This window comes from Anabrus simplex, chromosome 2, assembly GCF_040414725.1.
Source record: "Anabrus simplex isolate iqAnaSimp1 chromosome 2, ASM4041472v1, whole genome shotgun sequence".
Classification (NCBI taxonomy): domain Eukaryota; kingdom Metazoa; phylum Arthropoda; class Insecta; order Orthoptera; family Tettigoniidae; genus Anabrus; species Anabrus simplex.
The window spans coordinates 342608214-342629142 of NC_090266.1; the positions used below are offsets into that span (position 1 = coordinate 342608214).

Sequence of the window (20929 nt, forward strand, 5' to 3'; positions counted from 1 at the left end):
GTTGCGGAAGTCCTGTTTGGCCGACTTCAGTTGGTCCTCCAGGTATTTCCTCTTGGTTTGTCTGATGAGTTTAGAGGTCTGTCTGCGGACTTTGCGGAATTTTTCTTCGTTTTCAGGTGTACAGTTGCTGATGAACTTCTGGTATGCGTTTTTTCTATTCAATATGGCTTGGTCACATTCGGTGTTCCAAAACGGGTGTCTGCTCTTTTTCTGTAGTGGGATTTGCTCTGATGCACTCTTCATGATTTTGTCTTGGGATTCGTTCCAAGTTTTGGCTGGGTTTTTTCCCCCACGTTTCCCTGAGATTTGATGTTTTTATTTGTGCTGTGTCCAATTTTTTGTTTGCCGTGGATTTCTGGTAGAAGCGTTTTGGGGTAAATTTCACTTTGATTCTCGTTAGATGATGGTCCGAGTCAATGTTGGTTCCTCTGCGGACTTGAACGTTGTGTACTTCTTTTTGTGCTGGGAAGGAGATGGCGACATGATCGATCTGGTGTTTGCTGCAGCAGGTGTTGGGTGATTCCCATGTGAAGAGCTTATTGGGATTTTTCCGTAGGGATGTTGACATGATTTTCAGGTCATGTTGTTGACAGAGCTCGATGAGGCGTTTGCGATTTTTGTTTGTCTTTTCGTGTGCTGCGGTTTTTCTGTAGCACTTTTCTTTACCAATTTTACCGTTGAAATCGCCGAGGAGAATGATTGTCTCTTTTTCAGGTATTTTGATGAGTGGGTTTCAAGTTTGTTCTAGAAGTTTTCTGTTTGTTTCTGATCTTTGCAGTCGTTGGTGGGTACGTGGGCATTTACAAAGGTGTAGTGGCGATTTGCACAGCGAAGTTGCAAGGTCATTAGTCTGTTGTTTATGGGTGTGATTTCTTCTACGGAGTTCACGATCCTTTTGTGTACGAAAAAGGCCATGCCTAACATTGGTGTGGCTTTTCCTACTGTTCGTGTAGTTTTGCTCTTGAAAATGCAGTAGTTAGCATATTCTGATGTCTCCGACTCAGTGAATCTGGTCTCTTGTACGGCGAGTAGCTGGATTTTTTGCTGATCTAATTCTGATGTTAATCTGAGAAGATTGCTTACTTGTAGGAGTGTGTTTATGTTTAGTGTGCCGATGTAGAAGGGCGTTTTAGTGGGAAGTTTGCCAGAGAGCTCCGACTCTCTCTTTCGTGTCAGCCCGGCTCCTCTAGAATCTGAGTGGCCGGTTGCCGCCTTCGTTTTCATTTGGCGGGTGGATTGGTTACCACCTGGAGTAATGTTGTTCTTACTTGCACGAATCATGGTGTGCTTGTTCTCAAGCGATTGGGTTGATCCCGAGGGATCGGAGTACAATCAGGTGGGTGAGTTCCTGAAGGTTTTCTGAGGCAGCTGCTCCGACTCGGAGTACAGTCGCTGACCAGTTGCCTCACCAAATAGGTGAACAGACGCTACTGGATTTATTATTATCCTATGCCGTTGGCCATCTAGTGGCTCTTCTGCCTTTAGGGGCAGTTTCCCACCCCAAGGGCAAGAGAGTGCCCTGAACCTCTTCCCGCTCATCCACCCTCCAAAGAGGCTGTTGGCACTTGGTAGAGGAGGACCACTTATACCGGTGGTCACTCGGTTTGTGGACGCAGTTTAACGTCATGCCCGGGACATTATTATTATTATTATTATTATTATTATTATTATTATTCAGCTTATTTATTTATCAGATTGCGCCTACTTACATAAGTATTATCGCAGGTCATTTCACCCATTACTACGTTTCTCCATCCTGGATGATTTCCAGTTCTTCTTAAGGTAAGAAGAGGTAAACCAGTGAGCTTTTTAATGTGGTCAGTCTATCAGTCCATCTACACGCTGTCCTTGCCCGTGTCTTCTTCCAAATTCCCTTGCATGATGCATTTCCCAAGATTTTCTCCATTTCATCTCATGGTTTGTGAAAGAACTGAAGGATCATCTGATTGACACTGCAGGAAAGATGTTTGGAGATGATGAGTTGCTCATTGATGGACATATTCATTCTTTCTTGATGATGATGATGATGCTTGTTGTTTTAAGGGGCCTAACATCGAAGGTCATCAGCCCCCATTCTTTCTTCAGTCCACTGTACCTACATCATTCTGTGCCAACACGACAACTGAAATGCATGGATGCGTTATTTGTCTCTGGTCTTTAGGATCCATATTTCACAACCACATAGAAATATGGAGAAAACAAGAGCTTCAACAAGTTGGATCTTTGTGTTGATTGTTATATCCAGATCCTGGAGAGTTTCTTCATAACAACTCTCCCTAACTAGAACCATCTTCTAATTTCTGTCTCACTACTTCCCATTTCAACGACAGCTGATCCAAGGTAGACAAAATTGTGTACTACCTTCTGTTCCCTTAATTTCCCTGTGATTTGGATCTGTGCTCCTCGGTCAGTTATTATTTCTTTGTACTTATGAAGGTTAATGTTTAGTTCATACACTGTGCTCATTTCTTTGAGTCTTGCTAGTAAGTCAGCAAGTTAGTCTTCGCTGCTGGCATAGGGAGTAGTGCCGTCAGCAAATCTTAAATTATTAATATATGTAAATATGTCACTGCATAAAATCTTGGGTCTGATGGCCTAGATGTTAGGCCCCTTTAAACTACAAGCATTATCATAAAATTTATTTAAAATGTATTCAGCCCCATGCACTAATAAACTATAACACTTAACTCAAATCAGTATATATTATAATAGCACTTGTTATTTATATATATTTTCATAAAACTTGTAGGTCTTTAGTGATTTTAGAATAAGTATCTTGCATGATTACGATCAAACTATCACTATGAATTAATTAAGGACTTATCTGGGAGTCGGAACCATGCGATGGTGAGGCTTGCGATAACCGAATGCGATTTTAGACTAACAAACTTAATTTCTCCATGATTTATGGTGAAGACGACTCTTTAGGTGAGAAAAACAAATAGAACTAATAATTGAAGACCTCGGGGGAAAATAGTGATAACCCGCATTTTGTAAGTTCTGAGATATAATGAAATTAATTTTCAAAAAATATTTACTGCTAATATTTTTGATCTTTGAAACAAATTACTCTCGTCAGTGGTACATGTAGTCTTTCTTTATAACATCCTGGAGAAAAAATGCATTAAAAACCAGTATTATAGGGAATAAGAGTATGTTAAACACTGAATGTGCCTATCAATTTGAGGGTTATAATTATTTACATGCAATGTGGATAAAGTAGTGAACAATTTACAATACAAGAAAACATGTGTGTGAAATATACGAAAGTACGTACACAAAGAAACAAGTTAGTAACACAATTACAATAATAAAATACTTTGATTAATGTCAATTAAGTAGTCCTTCTCACTCCCAACTGGACTTATCTAACACTCATCATCCTCCTCATCAATGAACATTTCTGTACTGTTTGTACCACTGCACTTCAAACTACCATCAAATTCAGAGTATACTGGTCGTACTCATTAAAGCACATTCCTTAGCCCTAGGAAAGGAAGAAAAATTCTGAATGTAGACTTATGTTTAACAAAATTTATAGCGTTATTGCATTTACGTATCACTGACTACTTTTCCTGTTTTCGGATACGCCGAGATGCTGAATTTTTGTCCCGCAGAAGTTTTTACTGTGCCGGCAAATCTGCCGACACGAAGCTGACGTATCTGAGTGCCTTTAAATACCACCGCACTGAGCCTAGATCGAACCCAGTAACTTAAGGTCAGAAAGGTAGCGCTCTACCGCCTAAGCTACCCAGCCCAACATGTTAAAGAGATTTCCGTTAAGTTTAAAAAAAATGTCATATATAATGCAGTTACCCAATTATTTTAAAGAAAATAACAGGTTATCTAATTATAATCTACATAGCACCGGTACATCAACAAGTGAACAAAGTTATAACCTACATAGTCACATAAAGGACGTGTAAAGAGCGGTTACCGGGCAAGTTGGTCGTGCGTTTAGGGCCGCGCAGCTGTGAGCTTGCATCTGGGAGATAGTGGGTTCGAATCCCACTGTCGGCAGCCCTGAAAATGGTTTTCCATGGTTTCCCATTTTCACACCAGGCAAATGCTGGGGCTGTACCTTAATCAAGGCCACGGCCGCTTCCTTCCCATTCCCAGGCCTTTCCTGTCCCATCGTCACCATAAGACCTATCTGTGTCGGTGTGACGTAAAGCGAAATATGTTAAATTTTAAAAAAGAGCGGTTATGTTTATAAAATTTCAGTATAATGACACTAGCTAATTGTACATGTTAGCATGATTTGATGATAATAATAATGAATACTAATGCTAATACTTTTGCAAAAGGTATTTTACATCAAAGCATGTAAATAGTTATAACCCACACTCAAAACCACATGGTAAACAAAGCTGCTGGCCATCTCGAAAACGTACTTGTTCACTACTTCCAGATGAACTTCCATGATATTCCTGGGTTTCAACATATTCCGGGTCATTTAAACTGTCATCTCCGTCCATAAACTCCTCAACTTCATTGGTTTTTGTACCATAAATGACATTTTGTTTGGCAGAAAGCACACCATTAGAAACATGATCAGTCATCTTGGAAATGTGGGTTGTCACTGTTTACTGCAGCGACATGTGGCTTGTTATAAAAATGAAGCTTAATTGTGCTGCCATCTCTCATTAAATCAACTAGATGCTTGTTAAAAATGAAACTTCATGTTGGATAGAACTGTTTCACTACAAAAAACTGAAAATTTTAAAATTTGAGGGTTATCACTATTTTCCCCCCGGGGTCTTCAATTTATAACGGCTTTTTGGTTTGTTTGTTTCTTTCTCTTTTTTATTTATTTACTGACAATTTGCTTTGCATTACACCGACACATATAGGTTTTATGTTGACTACGTGATGCGAAAGTACTTGGTATGGGAAGGAAGAGACCGTGGTTGTAATTAATGTACAGCACCAGCATTTGCCTGGTGTGAAGATGGGAAACCACAGAAAACCATCTTCAGTACTGCCGACAGTGGGGTTTGAATCCATTATCTCTTTCCTCTTTTATGAAACACCTGTTATAAGTTCATGCAGATCATGTTTCATATATCATTAGGAGTGTGACAGAATGGAAATCGGAGGCATTTTTCATAGTTTAACAAATTCAAACAGCTTATTTGCCTTTTAAACAATGTATGCAGATTGTAGTCTCCAGTTATTCAGCGTCATCCTAGACTTCGTCCCGAGTAGCTGTCACGCTTATGTTTTTTTAATAGTTGATGATCGTCATGAAAACAAATTATTTAATCATTTTGAACTTTGCTTTGATGTAAAACCCTTTTTAGAGTCAGCCAATTATTATAAGGCTAAGCCCTGACTCAGAACTCGAAGATAAGGCTCATAAAGAGAACCTCAAATGAGAGGAAAAGTCAAGCCCTATTTCTCACCAAAATTAAAAATAAATAAGAAAAACTTTTAATTTTTCAGTAAATTTGTTAAATACTTTCATAGAGAAATATAGATGGCACAGTTTGTATAGGTTAAATTCTGTTGGATACTTTTCCAAATGCTCAGTATCCTAATAGTATTTATTTAATGGCTTGAATTTAAACATCTATATGTGCAGTTTAAATTTGTCAAGTTCCATTTTGTGTGTGTGTGTGTGTGTGTGTGGGGGGGGGGAGTTTGACCCATAACCTCCCCCCCCCCCCCCCGCCAGGGTATGTTCTTGTTTGAAACACATTTATCTGTGTAGTTTCAACACAATGAGTGCCCTGCTCACTACTCCCTTTTAGTGTGGCAAACCATGGTAATCTGTTCCATCGTCAGTGAATTGGACATGGAGAAATCATCTAATGAGGATAATGAGCAACATGTTCAGCATTGATTTATCACTAATGACATGTTCATCTGATTTAACGCTGGTAGGGATTTTCTCTGAGGTCTGTGTGCATATAAAGTTTATGTGCACGCTCCAATGATTGCGGAATATCTAAACCACTAAATTGTCATAGCATTTGGTACGATAATTGGGAAGACAGTTCTGCCTGTCTACAGTTGTCTTGTGAAAAGAGATTCCAAATGTCCTTTTGTGGATGTACTACATTTCAAGTAATAGTATCTTTATAGTGTCCATACGTGTAAGAGATGCCTTTGCTGGCAAGACCTAGTGTTTACAGTGCACTGTGTCTTCTGGTGTGGGCTAGAACAAATTTGTTACTTTCATTGACCTGTCTCATTCTCATCCTTAGCTTTCACAACATGAAAGTGACCAAGGTTTGAGCCATTCCTTATGCAGCCAGTCCCTATTATAATTGGTGTGTAAATGTCACTCATAGGGTCAGTTGGTGCGGGCATTTCAGTGGGCTTGGCAGACTGAGATGTAATAGCAACTTCTGGCTCAAATTCAAAAAGCAGTGGGAAACCACCTCACTCATTTCCCTAGTATGCCTCTTCAGAGATTCCTGGGCCACCTAATAGCTGATGGCAAAGCTGTTGAAGTCCAAACCAGCCTTTGGGCTGAGCACACATCATACATACCTGTAAAGAGCAGAGAGAATTACTGTTACTAGATTCATCATATTGCTTGTGTCTCTGAAAACCATTAAAGTAATTAGTATGATGTAAATCCATTTTTTAAATTATTATTATTATTATTATTATTATTATTATTATTATTATTATTATTATTATTATTATTATTATTATTATTATCATCTTGTGCCTATGTTTTTTTTTTTTTTAACTCTGTACTCGTATACTCGCTCAGAATATTTTACAGTGTTATTTACTTGTGTACAAACTAACTTATAGAAGGTGCTGAAATATTGAGTAAACTATTAACATTTTTCTCCACCTAATTTTAACTTTTATATTGAATTTCCAAAGTTATTTCGGAAATTTGGATGAAATGAATTTATGTAGCGTCTGTGGAAATCAGTGATAATCCTATACAAGTAATGGAAGGGAGGAAACAAATTCAAATAAAATTAATAATAATATTAATGTTATTGGTTTTATATCCCACTAAATACTTTTACAGTTTTTGGAGATTTTGAGGTACTAGAATTTTGTCCCATAGGAGTTCTTTTAACGTTTTAGTAAATCTACTGACATGAGACTAACATGTTCGAGCACATATGAGGGCGAATCATAAAGGAAGTTACACTTCCAAGTTATTGCCATTTACAAAACCACCTACACATAGGCAACACGGCTATGACAACATACAATGTAGGTTCACTTTTCCGCATAGTCCCTAAGAGACTGTAACAATTTCTCGGAACAGTCGACCAACGTTTCGATTCCGGATGCGTAGAAATCACTTCCAGCACTATGTAACCACCTGGAGACAAGTGCTTTCACCTCCTCATCATTTCGGAATCGTCATCCACCGAGATCCTTTTTCATCTTACCGAATACATGATAATTGTGTAGTGCTAAGTCTAGACTGTATGGAGGATGTTGCCATACCTCTCACTTCAATCGCTGCAGCATTTTTGATGTTTGGCGGGCCGTGTGAGGTGTTGCATTATCGTGCAACAAAATCACACTAGCGCTCAATTTTCCCCTCCACTTTTCTTTAATTGCCTTATGCAATCAGTTCGTTTGACAATATGAAGCCGAGTTGATTGTCGTACCTTTCAGCAAAAATTCCACGTGCCATGAACCTACTACGCTGGCATAGCAGGGGGAGAGGTGATACTCCCACGTGGTGCGTCCCAGGTGACGGATAGGGGGGTCCTAACCGGCTTGCCGGCGGACTTGAGGGAAATAAAATACCTCTCGCGGACCAAACACACTACACCCTGCGGGTGGGGGATGCACATGTAGAATACACCCACGGTATCCCATGCCTGTCATAAGAGACGACTACAAGGGGCGACAAAGGGATGATTGAATTAGAACCATGAAACTACTCTTGATTTGAAGTCCAAGTAATCCATACACCAATTGAAGCAAGGCCATGTCCGGAGTGTGGAGAGATAGACAGCGACGTGCAGGAATTTGTCAATACGATCCATCAAATCGAAAGACAGAACGATGAGTTAAGGTTCAGGAACCAGATGCCGAGATATGAAATCAATAGCCGTCGCAGAACAGAGGATCCGATGTCAAATCATGATAGTGATGATATGAACACATCATAAAAAAATCTCATGATGCTCACTAGATTTTTTTTTTACCTGGCCAAGAGGAAGATGAACCCGAGTGACTTAGGCCCATAGTCAGTCATGATTTGATTGATAAAATAATATATGGTACATTTATTGAAATACAGAAGTGTAGTTGAAAATATTTCATCTGTGTAATGTCGAAATATGAGCGAGGAAGGACGACAGACTGGAGCCTGACGGATTAGCTCGACACAACAACATTTAGCTACTTCACAGCAGGGGATCTCATTAGTTGGCGAACAGGGAAATACAAGTCCACAAATAAGTCTTGGTCAGAAAGAGAAAGGGATAGGTGACACAAAGGAAGCTCGCAACATGAGTAATGCGCTGGGATATTTTTGGCAGGACGGAGATTCCCGTGACGTCATGGAAAGCTACAGCGGTTGCGAGGACATTCGCTAGCCTAGGTTCGGGCAGGTGGAGATTTAAATCACGTGACCGCTTGCCGGCCAATCGCTAAAAGTTGATGGAAGACTCAGGGATACCATCTTAAGGAATGATGGATGAGATATTCTCGTAACTTCAAAAGTAATCAGTAATGAATTATTGTGAGTACACGGATCGATGTAATGAATTTAGTAGATGTCACGCATGGAAAAATAATCAATAATTATTGGCAAATTAAATAAATTGAAGGCTGGATTTCTTGGAAACCAGACAGCTTGAATCTCATTGGCTGGACGAAGACCACGTAAGGGACGCTTCCAACGGCGCGAAATGTGAGGAGCTAAATCCACCCGTATCTCCTAAATCTGTGATCGTTAGGAGTTCATATTTAATCCAGCAAATATGCTAGCGGAGTGGATTGATATAAATTTTAACGTCCAATTCGGAGTGCAAGTACCGATATTAAAAATCCACCCCCTCCCTAAGGGGTATGACGTCAATGAATACGCGAGGGAAAGCTTCATCCATATATACGAGCGCAAGGGATACTCGCGACCACACTTGAAATGAATCTGTGGAGCTGAACCGTCGGTCGCAGCTAACTTCGAATTCTACGGGCGTACAGTAACTCAACATTTAATGGCGCGAGCATCCGCCAGTGTTTATAAAATGTGATCGCGCTCAAGCAACATGAACTGGAAATAGTTAACGTAGGACAGTGTTTGTCAGTTATAAATATCAGTGAAGTAAATTAATTGCACTGTAAGAGAGTAATATAAATTGCACCGCAATAAGTACGTAAATAACATACTGTGTGACGAACAGTACTTTAAGGGAATAATAGCCTGTACTTTGCAATATCGAACCGCTATCATGAACACTTCAAGAGTGCCGTATGAAACGGGCGTATCGCGTCGGACGACATAACTCGCGACGGGCGTAAAATTTGACACCTCGTCGTACGTGTCCAGGTCCATTGTGCGGTAATTGGACGAAGATTAAAATAGTGTAAAATATTAAATTTTTGGGTCTAGGATATTAATTTGTTGTATAAAAGTTAAAGTGTTCAGTGTTAACGTTGTCAATGGTGAAGTATCGTAATAATTAAGGTATTAGTGTAAAATGGTAATGTGCCAGGAAATCTTTTGTGGAACTACGCCATCAAGAATGGAGGAGTAAAATAGCAGAGAGGGGCCGAAAGGAGCCTTTCATCTGCAAAGCTGTAATGGAATACCGAGAAACTAAGATGAGTACATAAAGTAAATAATATTTGGGAAATGTTATCGTGATGGGAAAAATGGGAATAATTTTATTAGACTTGGTTACCTTCTGTAACAAGGTGAGTCGCTTAACGACCCCATCCTAAATTTGTAGCACGGACAGTAGTAAATAATAACAATGTAAATAATCGGGTCTTTTTATGTATTCAGTTTGTTGGAGATGTAAATTTTGTAGATATAGGGTAGTACGTTAAGTCATGCATGCATTCATATTTTCTTTGTAGTCAAGAATAATTTTCTTTACATTTGATTTTGGTTATTATAGTTAAATAGACCCGATATGTCCTTTTCTGTTTGTCATTTTAATGAGCTATGTAATGACATTGAAGGAAAGTCCAGCCTCGTCATACCAGTTGTGTTTTATTGTTGATTAGTATGTTCATATTTTCAAAGTGAAGTTGTTAAATTTGGGAGAAGCGATAATAATAATAAAATTTCCAAGTAAATCATATCTGGATCGATTAGTGCCAAAATAAATCGAAATTGTAAAAGGGGTTATGCGTTAAACATATTAAGAGTGGACTACCATGTAACAGGCGAAAATTAATTTTTTTAAAATTAATAATAATATAATAAAACTACTTTTTTTAAAGAAGAATATACTTTTTTAAAATTTGGATATAATAATAATTCATGTGATATCGGAAATTTAGTGAGCCGTGCGTAATAATAAATTTAAGTGATCAGGTGTTGAGTTTATCAGGAATCATTTAATGACGGGATGTCGTTTTTAATTCGGAATTAAAGTGTGTGGTAATTTAACTTGATAAATTAATAATATTGAAATGTAGATCGGTGCTAATAATCCGTACATGTTAATGAACGTGTGGTTTAAATTACGGTCCAATATATTTTTACGTATAAATGTCGTGTCTTAAAGTTGCAATTCATTCGCCGGAACACGTAGGACTAATATTACGAAACCATGATCGTCAAATTTTGGTAAATATAATTTCAAGATGTTACGATTATTTGTGGAGAACGAACTAAGGCGTAGATCGAAATGAGATAGAAAAATGTTAAAGAATCTGCAGTCAGATAATAAAAGGTCGTACGATGTCAGAAGTGAATAAATAAGTCAGTTGATAATTCTGTGAGAAATAAATGAATCAAGGAATATTGAGATAGAAAGGGATATAAATTCCGTACGAGAGACACTTAGGATATAAATGAGTGTAAAATGTACGGGCAGTGTCACAGAGAAATACTGAGTTACGTAGCGGGTAGAATTCGAACCCGTGACAGCATGTACGAAATAAATAGACTGCACCGCTATTCGTCGAGATACTACGGATTTAAGGATAATGAGAGTTCAGATTCCACATAAATGATTGTAATCATTGTAATGACGAGTGATGACAATCATGATGTCGTGATAATAATAATAATAAATATTGCAGATAAAGGATTGGACCGCCTTAATTAATTGAGCGTTGATAAAGATGTTAAACGGGAATCTAAATGATAATATGCAACCGATAATAATAATAACAATGTTAGGACGATGTTAAATCATCGCGGTCAGATTAATAATAAATTGTCATAATAATAACAGTAATGATGACGTTGGTTGATCAGTGAAAATAATTATAATTGCGACCGATATCTTAATATATTTTGGCGGAAGTGACCGATTCATTAATAATAATAATAAAAATATCTTGAGTAACATTAATAATAAAAATATCTTGAGTGACGTGAATAATAATATCTTGAGTCACCTATTCATTAATAATAATAATAACCACAAGAGGGATATACTAATAATAATAACCGTAATAACCATTGGTGTTTGCGTCCCGCATAATAATGACAATATTAATCAAACGTGACAGTGCCAGGAACCGTTGAGTAATAATAATAATAATAATAATAATAATAATAATAATAATTTCAAGGATAATTTCATGGATAAATGAATATTCTGACGATAGTGAATTAATTAATTAATTGGTGACAACATCCCTCGATTCGTATGTTTGAATAATAAGAATGATAAAAATTATAGTCATTTGTTACCTCGTTATCATACGGTTTCCGCACGGGACGAGTTACCGTAATACTTTGTGTGTTTACTTCGCTGGCGATGCGAGGGGAGGTCAACGGCACGGTATTTCCCACCGCTTTTCGTTATCTCATCTGTGGCAGTAGTCTACTGAGGCTACTTTGTAACATTTCAGATCAGGTGTAAATAAAATATAAATGCTAATTCAGTGGTATGGCATCAGCTGGACATCGTAAGATAGGAACTGTCCGTGTAATCCATTTTTCGTAATTCACGAGAAACATTACCCAGTCCGAGTACCGGTCTCGGAAAAATGTATATAGCCGGGGTACATCATCTTAGTTAAATCGAGAAGCCGACCGTAACATGGGTTATGCTCGGGCTCCCGATAGAAGGAAGCTATATCCTTGAACAACGGTTCGATTCAAATGGAATCGATCCGTAAGTTATACTCAAATTGTAATTTCTTTCAGAAGCAACTCAGCAACATATTGATACCACTTGCGGTATAGCAAGTGATTTGTTTAAGTAACATGTGTGGAAATTTAAATATCGTTGCCAAATGTATCAAAGTTTCGTACGTCGGATGGCGTAATAAACTGCTCCTTCTGGCAAATTATTTCAAAGGAAACCATTCTCATAATCTTTTTATTGTAGTTAGATGGTACCCTTTTTAAAGTTAACAGTCACTTCCTAGTCCTATCATGGAGTCCTTAAATTCAAGTTTACAATCGAGTTTTCCCCATTTTAATTTTAAATTGCTCCGTTCATTCCCGTGTTCATTGATGCCGCTATATTTATATTTGATGACTTAAATAATGAACAGACACCCCTGAGATAAATGCTAGTCTGGGACTCGGGAGGTGGACGGGTGCAGTACGTCGTACCCATGTGAGCAACACTGCGGGTCTGAGCGTAGCCTGTGAGTTGTACTGCTATATGAGCGGCACCGTGGGTCTGCGTTGCTTGTGATTAGTACCCACTATGTGAGGAACACCACGGGAATACCGGCGCCCGTGATTAGTACACCTCTGTGGGGAACCTTATCGGTTTGCGTTGGCTATGAGTGGCGCCATTGTGTGAGAAACACCATAGGTCTGCGTTCCCTGTACAAAGTGCAATCCTTGTGAGTAGTACCATCTTCTGTGGAACACCGTGAGTCTTCGCTACTTTTGATTAGTACCCCAACATGACAAATGCCATGGTTCTACTTTACTCGCGACATGTACCATTCTGTGGGGCCTTAGACGTGGATTTTGCACCCCTTTAGACATCAAACATCATTGTGCTTTATAAGTGGTCCCTTGATCAGTAAAAATATTATTTACGATCTTTTTTGAGTCTGATCCACTGTTTTTGTTTGTTTGTTTGTTTTTTGTTTTTTGTTGAGTTCATGTCCATCCATTCATTCTTCATGACATTTTAAATTTTATTTTGGTCAGTGGATGAATTTGAACTTGTTTGTTATTTCATTTCGTACCATTAGGGGCCAATGACCTCGATGTTAAGCCCCTTTAAACTTAACAAGCATCATCATCAAATTCCGCGTGCACCCCACCCTCCATGTCAGAGAACACTGTCGCCATTACCTTTCCTGCTGAAGGTTGGACCTTGGCCTTCTTTCGTTGTGTTGATATGTTGTGCACCCATTCCCTCGATGTTTTCTTTGTTTTGGGGTTGAAGTGGGTGACCCTGGTTTCATCTCCTGTGATGATTCGTCGCAGAAACATGTTGCCCTCCACAGAATACCATTGCAAAAATGCCAATGACGATTGGAAATATTGTCCTTTGTGAACATCCGTGAGCAGATGTCGGACGCATCCTTGACACAGTTTACGAAATCCAAGGTATTGGTGAACATTGGAGAACACACTGCCATACGAAATGTTCAGCATGCTTTTAGTTTCCTGCAGTGTTATGTGCCGATTTTCTCTAATGATCCCATCCACACAGTCAACATTTGCAGTGGTACTGGACGTTGCGGGCCTACCTTTGCTATATTCGTCTGCAAGATCCGTGTGTTCGGAGTCAAATTGCTTACACTGCTTTACAATACCTGGATGGGAAATTGCACGCTCACCATATACAGCAGTGATTTCACGATGAATGGCCTTGCAATGGAGCCATTTAGCCCATAGAAATCTGATCGTTGCACACTTCCAATTTGGAGTGAACATCCAGTTGACACGCCATTGAGCCTAGCCCACTCTGCACACACAACACGACAGGATACCACACCAACCTTCCTTTCGGACGTGTCAACAGTTACTGTAGCTTGCTCCGCATTGGCCATGGTCACGACACGCATGCTCTTGTGGCGAGCTAGTGTAACTTACTTATTTATTTGCCCTTGAATAAATAACACTGGTCTGAGCAATATCAAACCCATGAACTTGAGCTCAGAAGGCCAGCGCTCTACTGTCTGAGCTGCTCAGCCTGGTGCAAATCGAATCATATATAGAAAGATATGAATATCAAAAGGAACACTTTTTTTTTATATACACATATACATTACTAATTTTGACCCGTTTTGGTTCCTTTTCTGCTTTTGCATTTTTCCTATGTTCCTAATCTTTTGCCAGCTGTATTTATCTTTATCTATCTTGTCTCTTCCCTTTGTCTGTGTTTACCCAGCTTTCATCTTGTCAAATATTTTCCACATCAAGACTGAAAATTTGTTAAGATGGCCTCTCGGGGAGTGTTGAAACACACACTCCTGATGAAGCTAGAGCACAGAAACAACCTGGATGTAGAAGAAGTGGGATTGTTGATGTGTGAGCCAGTCTGTTTGAAGACTGCAGTGTTTGTCCTATTTCACCCTCTTCTCACACTGACCTGTCACTGTGTTTATCCTGTTACGTGTTCCTTTCCATGTTCATAACATTCTGTATATGATTTGATAACCCTAACATTCATGTTAACTAAATACCAAAGTAATTCTTCTAGAGAGAGAGAGAGAGAGAGGAGAAAATACATTCCTTTTTCCTGGAATATGTGGAAACATTTTCAAAATGATATCAAGATCAGATTCTATCCATTTGTATACATGAGGATCATTCCATAAGTCAAGCATCGTCAATCGAGAGCGAAATGCCTTCGGAGCCAGCTTGCTACCCGCTCTCAAGGACCGAGAGCAGCTTAGCGAGCAAGTAGGGGAAGTGCATGATGTAGTATGTACTGAAAGCCAGTAGCGCAAGTACAGTACGGCCACGGTATGCAACCCGCCTGACTGCTGCTCTCTTGTCACGTGACAAACACCCGTCCCGAGGGGAGCAAGTAACACCGGTTCCCTAGAGCAACTACGTGATGGTGTCTGCCATAAGTCGTAGCGACCGTGATATATCTTGTGACAGTATGGGAATTTCATGATGTGCATTAAATCGGTAAGGCAGTGTGTATCTGAATGCCAATATAAAGTACGATTCAAGTACAGGAGGTCACGACAAAGGTAGAAATGAAACGCGCTGGACTCTGTGTAAATAAATTGTGCACGAGTGCAAATGGAACAAAAATGAATCAAAATTAAACTCAACTATTGTCCTTCAAAATAGTCCCCAGTGCATCCACACAGTGTTTCCAATGATGGGGAAGGCATTGAATCTCATTGGTATTACCATCAATGTGTGCCATCTGTCGCCGATATGCCATGATGATATCCGCTTTGTTTGCTTTGCCTCCCTCACAGTGGAGTCTTCAGTTGTGGAATGAGGTCAAACTCGCATGGACTGAAGTCTGGTTTGTAGGATGGGTGGGGTAGGATTTCCCACCTCCACTGCTGTACACAATTCTTGATGATGTGTGCAGTGTGGGCTGTATCGTTATCATGGAGTATGATTGCATTATCCAGCAGTGCTGGACATTTCTGTCGAAGTGTACATCGCAGATGGTACAGCAGAAAGTTGCGGTTGTATTGGGTGTTGACAGTGCGGCCCTCCCTAACAGGGTGACACTCCAGAATACCGTGGCCAGAATGAGCATAACTTTTGTGTAATTTAATATTAAGAATTTCATTTTTTGTCCGTATTGACTCGAGATTTGCAATGCTTATAAAGTTAAAGGTTTCCACCTATTCAATACATTAACATCATAATTCAATTAAAACATCACATGTTTATTTAAAATATCATGGTATACATATGGGACTGGTTTCGGCATCCATCGTGCCATCCTCAGCCATTGTGATATTGAATGCAAGGTATATTAGGTATATGAGAAGGTATATTGCTCCAGTGTTTACATCGGACAGACCGGGAGATCCTTCAATATTAGATATAACAAACATATCAATGCCATAAGATATAAGAAATTTTCGGCAATAGGCCAGCATGTACATGAATACAAACACAATTTTCTTGGTATTAACAATGATGTAGACATCATTGAAACAATGAACAAAGGCCTACTATTAGACCTAACGGAGCAATGTTACATTACATTAGATCAATATTACAATCCCAATTACAATCTAAATGATCTTTCGGAAAAACCCATAATTTTATTTGACATGCTTATTTCAGTGATAAAAAATCTAAAAATTCCTAAAAATCAATCAGTACATAAAACATTACGCTGTGCGCTGGCTTATTACCCCCAGCAAAGCCCACGCCCCCCCTGACATGCAGCTACACTCTACCGCAACCTCTCCAACTTCCCCTTCCCCTACATAATACGCCCCGCCTCACAGCTGACGCCTGCTGGCTGTCGCTTGACACTTCGTATTCAGTTCCTCATTTACACTACACGCAGTCACATCGAGCCAGAGGTGAGTTTCATATATTATTATTTTCTTTCTAAACTACCGCGTTTGACTCTCGGTAACTTAATATCTAAATTCGTAATTCCTTTTTTAGGTCCGTGCTGGTTCGAGATCAGGTTTAATTTGCCCAATTCCACCTGGCATTGAAATAATATTAAAGATCTCAGCCATAAGCCTCGGCCTCAGCCAATCATTAACTTACTTTGAACAATATTACATAGCAGTGTTCAACTTAAACATAAAATATGATATATCAAAAACCAGATACTTCTCTCAATAGTCAAACACAGACTGTTTCAAAAAAACTTTTCAAAAGGAAAGTAAAAACTTGTATATGATATCAACTTTACAGTTATATATTATGAGGAACCAAAGAACAACATTCTAGAAATTGTGTATCAACATGGCAGATGTTTTGAAGAACTAACAATCAGCTTTATATGGACATCCTTGTATTTTCGCTAGGCCAAATTATAGACATTTTTCATCACCCCCAATAATTTTGGACGCACAAGATTATATTGTGTTTTTTAAGACATATTATTTTCTACAGAATAATTGGTCTTTGTCACTTAGCCACATTTTAATGTACATATAATGACTTAAGATTTCTTGTTAGTATAGTATGCTAAGCATACATTTTACACTGCACTAATAGTATTATGTTTTTTATTTTTCTAATATACCTTGCAATCAATATCTCAATGGCTGATGATGGCACGATGGATGCCGAAACCGGTCCCATATGTATACCATGATATTTTAAATAAACCTGTGATGTTTTAATTGAATTATGATGTTAATGTATTGAATAAGCATTTATAAGCATTATAACCTTTGTGGGTGACGGATTCTGTCGCATCATGTATCGTCGTGTTGAACCTGGGTAACGCCATTTTGCTGATTGTATCTTCAATTCTGGTTCATACGCTCGTGTCCAGCTTTTATTGATCGCAATAATGCGATTGAGCATGTCATTCCCTTCCCGCTCAAATCGCTCCAGGTTGATAAGGCTGGTCTCATATCGCATCCACTTCTGCACTTCTGTCAACTGATATGGTACCCATTTTGAACACGTCTTGCACACCTTCAAGTCTTGCTGTAAAATGCGGAACACTGTTGTCTCGACATACCCGTCTGTGTCATTAATTCCTGCACAGTCCAATGTCAGTCCTCTGTTAAACAGTGTTCAATTACAGCCACGGAATGGTCGGTATGGGCAGACGTAGGCCGCCCACCTCGCAGCGTGTCTGTCGTTGCTGCGCGTCCATGTTGGAAAGCCTCCACCCAACATGCAGTAGTCCGATAGGGCAATGACCGATCACCCACAGCTGCTCGTAGTTCCGCATAACACTGAGTAACATTTCTGCCAGCAAGAAAGGCAAATTTCACGTATGCTTGCTGTTCCACTCTGTTTACATACAACATACATACATCCATCCATCCATCCATGGCCAAACTCAAACTAAATGTTTCAGGCGCTGGTACCAAGCCATCCTCGCATGTAGTCTCAATCATTTGGTTGATTTTGGTACTGTTTGCTGCCGGCTTTCAGATGCATTTACTGCAATTACGGTGATGCTACATGTTCACACGATATACCATAGTTGCCATGACTTGTGAATGACCTCTGTGGAGTACTAGATGATATAGTGTAGTGCATTTGTGCCATATGAAATTAAACAAAATGTTTATATCTTGATGTTTTATGAAAACCTTTACATTGTGTCTCTGCTGTCAGCTTTCCTTTTCATAAGCCTGTAGATATTTACTACAGTTTCTTTACTTTGCCTATGAATAACGTAACTGCCATCTATTTTATATCTTCATAACTACTTTCTGGACTCACGATAGGGAAAATGTTTCTGCATAGTTATTACAGGGCTCTGCTAGTGCAAGAAAGTTGTATAGACTGAGACTTGCAGCTCCTCTTGCATATTCAATAATAAAGTGGCCACTCTGTATGCTGAGATCACACAATAATTCATGTCTTAGTTATTACAATTCTATAGACCACACAATATAATAATGTCATGCGAACTTCAGAGAAGCTTAGTGCAGGTCTTTCAAATTGACGGATTTAACACGGTTTATCAGATTCCATATGCACGAGTACTCAAAGCTGATGACTAAATAGATCCGAACTTTTGTATATGAAACTGCCTCTGCTACTGTTACCACTACAGTTAGTCTGTCTGTCTGTCTTGTCTCTCCAGGAGCAGTTGTTTCCAGGTAGGAATGTTAAAAAGGACAAAATTAACTGTTATGAACAGTCACAGTGCTTTACTAAATATGAAGTATGAATGAATCATTTGTTCAATTAGTGTGTACTTCTGTGGTTGCCTGGTGGTGTTTGCAAAATATTACTTAAATTTAATGGTTTTTTGTTTTTGTTTGTTTTAGATGGTAATTTCAATGAAAAGTTTTGAAAAGAAAACATTTTTTGGATCAGGCAACTATGAAATGCTAAAAGAAAAGATTAGAAAAGATAAAAGTGTGACAGCAGTTTTTATCAGCACACAGATGTTACGTGGTATGCAACACAGGTAATATTTCATTATTGAATTGCTTTAGCATGCATTCATTAACAGGTTTTGGTCATTTGTGTTTACAAGCAGTTTGGTTGTTCATCACCTAATTTTGGAGGATAACTTGGCAAAGTGATATGCTCAACTTTAAATTGTAATTATGAATGGATAGCTGATTAATTATAAATTTTCAATTCATACATCAGATATATTAAGGGAAAGCGACATTTTTCAGTAAACTGTATGCATCTGAATTAAACTTACAAGGTGCAAGTGTTCCTCCAGACTGAGAAACATGAATAACTTTATGCTATTGGCTTTACGTCGCACCGACACAGATAAGGTCTTATGGCGACGACGGGATAGGAAAGTAATACCAATATAAATGGTCCATTATTGGACAGGCCTAGGAGTTTGAAGGAAGCGGCCGTGGCCTTAATTAAGGTACAGCCCCAGCGTTTGCCTAATGTGAAAATGGGAAACCAAGGAAAACCAGCTTCAGGGCTGCCGACATTGGGATTTGAACCCACTATCTCCCGGATGCAAGCTCACAGCCGCACGCCCCTAACCGCACGGCCAACTCACCCGGTATTTTCTAGTTTAGTGTGTTTCTAAGAATATATATGCATCCATTCATATTCATTATAGACTGTTATGCCTTTCAGCATTCAGTCTGCAAGCCTGTCATTAACTAAACCACGAACCTACTACGCTGGCGTAGCAGGGGAAGAGGTGATACTCCCAGGTGGCAGATAGGGGGGTCCTAACCGGCTTGCCGGCAGACTTGAGGGAAATACAATACCTCTCGTGGACCAAACACACACCCTCCCTGTGGGTGGAGGGCGCAGACGAAGAATTCACCCACAGTATCCCCTGCCTGTCGTAAGAGGTGACTAAAAGGGGCGACCAAGGGATGATCCAATTAGAAGCATTAGGCTACTTGTAATTAGTACCATCACACAGGGAACACCATGGGTCACATTTATTTGCACGTAGTACCACTATGTTAGGTACGCAATAGGTTTCTGATTAGTAGCGACAGTGTGTGAATCAGGAGGTGGGTCCTACAGTACCTGTGATTCGTACCCCTATATGAGCGACACTGTGGGATTAGCAACACCATGGTTCTGCCTTACCTGTGCTCAGTTCTGTGAGGAATTCCACTGTATGAGTCCCTGTGGTTAGTCCACTTATGTGAGGAATGCCATAGGTTTGCGTTGCCTGCAGATAGCATCGCAATGTGCGAAACACCATAGGTCTGTGTTACATGTGTGCATTACACTACCTGTGAATAGTACCATAACATGTGGAATACCGTGAGTCTCCGTTACTTTTGATTAGTACCGCAACATTACACATAGCATGGTTCTACCTTCCTAGTGATAAATACCATTATGAGGGGCCGATGACCTGGATTTTGGACCCGTTTCGACTATAAGCATAATAGATTCAGCATCGTGCTATAGAAGCATTCCCTTGGTCAGTAATACTATTGTTTTGTGCCTGCTTCTGTGCATGTGAGTCACTGTGGGTCAGATCCACTGATCGTTTTAAATTCATATTTGTCCATTCATTCATTCTTCGTCCTCACGCTTTGAATTCTGGTCAGTGGAGGATTTTGGACTTTTAAGTTGTAATTTCATTTCGTCTCATTTCATACCATTAGGGGCCGATGACCTCGACGTTAGGCCCCTTTAAACAACAATCATCATCAATTAACTAAACACATTCATAATCCCCTGTTTGGATTCATCAACTTCATCATCATCATCATCATCATCATCATCATCATCATCATCATCATCATCTTCACTGATCTGCATGTGGGGCTGTTGCCT

At 39.3% G+C, this 20929-nt stretch overlaps 1 protein-coding gene across 4 annotated transcripts in view; it reads left to right on the top strand.

The window, feature by feature from the left end:
• The window catches only part of LOC136864129 (putative GTP-binding protein 6), a 195447-nt gene that overhangs the window by 10573 nt on the left and 163945 nt on the right, over positions 1 to 20929 (top strand). For all 4 annotated transcript variants that reach the window (XR_010859275.2, XM_067140738.2, XM_067140739.2 and 1 more), the window contains exon 2: positions 18967 to 19109. Coding sequence is in view for 3 of the 4 variants with exons in the window: in XM_067140738.2 (XP_066996839.2) it covers positions 18967 to 19109 (143 nt within the window). In the remaining variant the exon portion in view is untranslated. The remainder of the gene's footprint in view (positions 1 to 18966; positions 19110 to 20929) is intronic.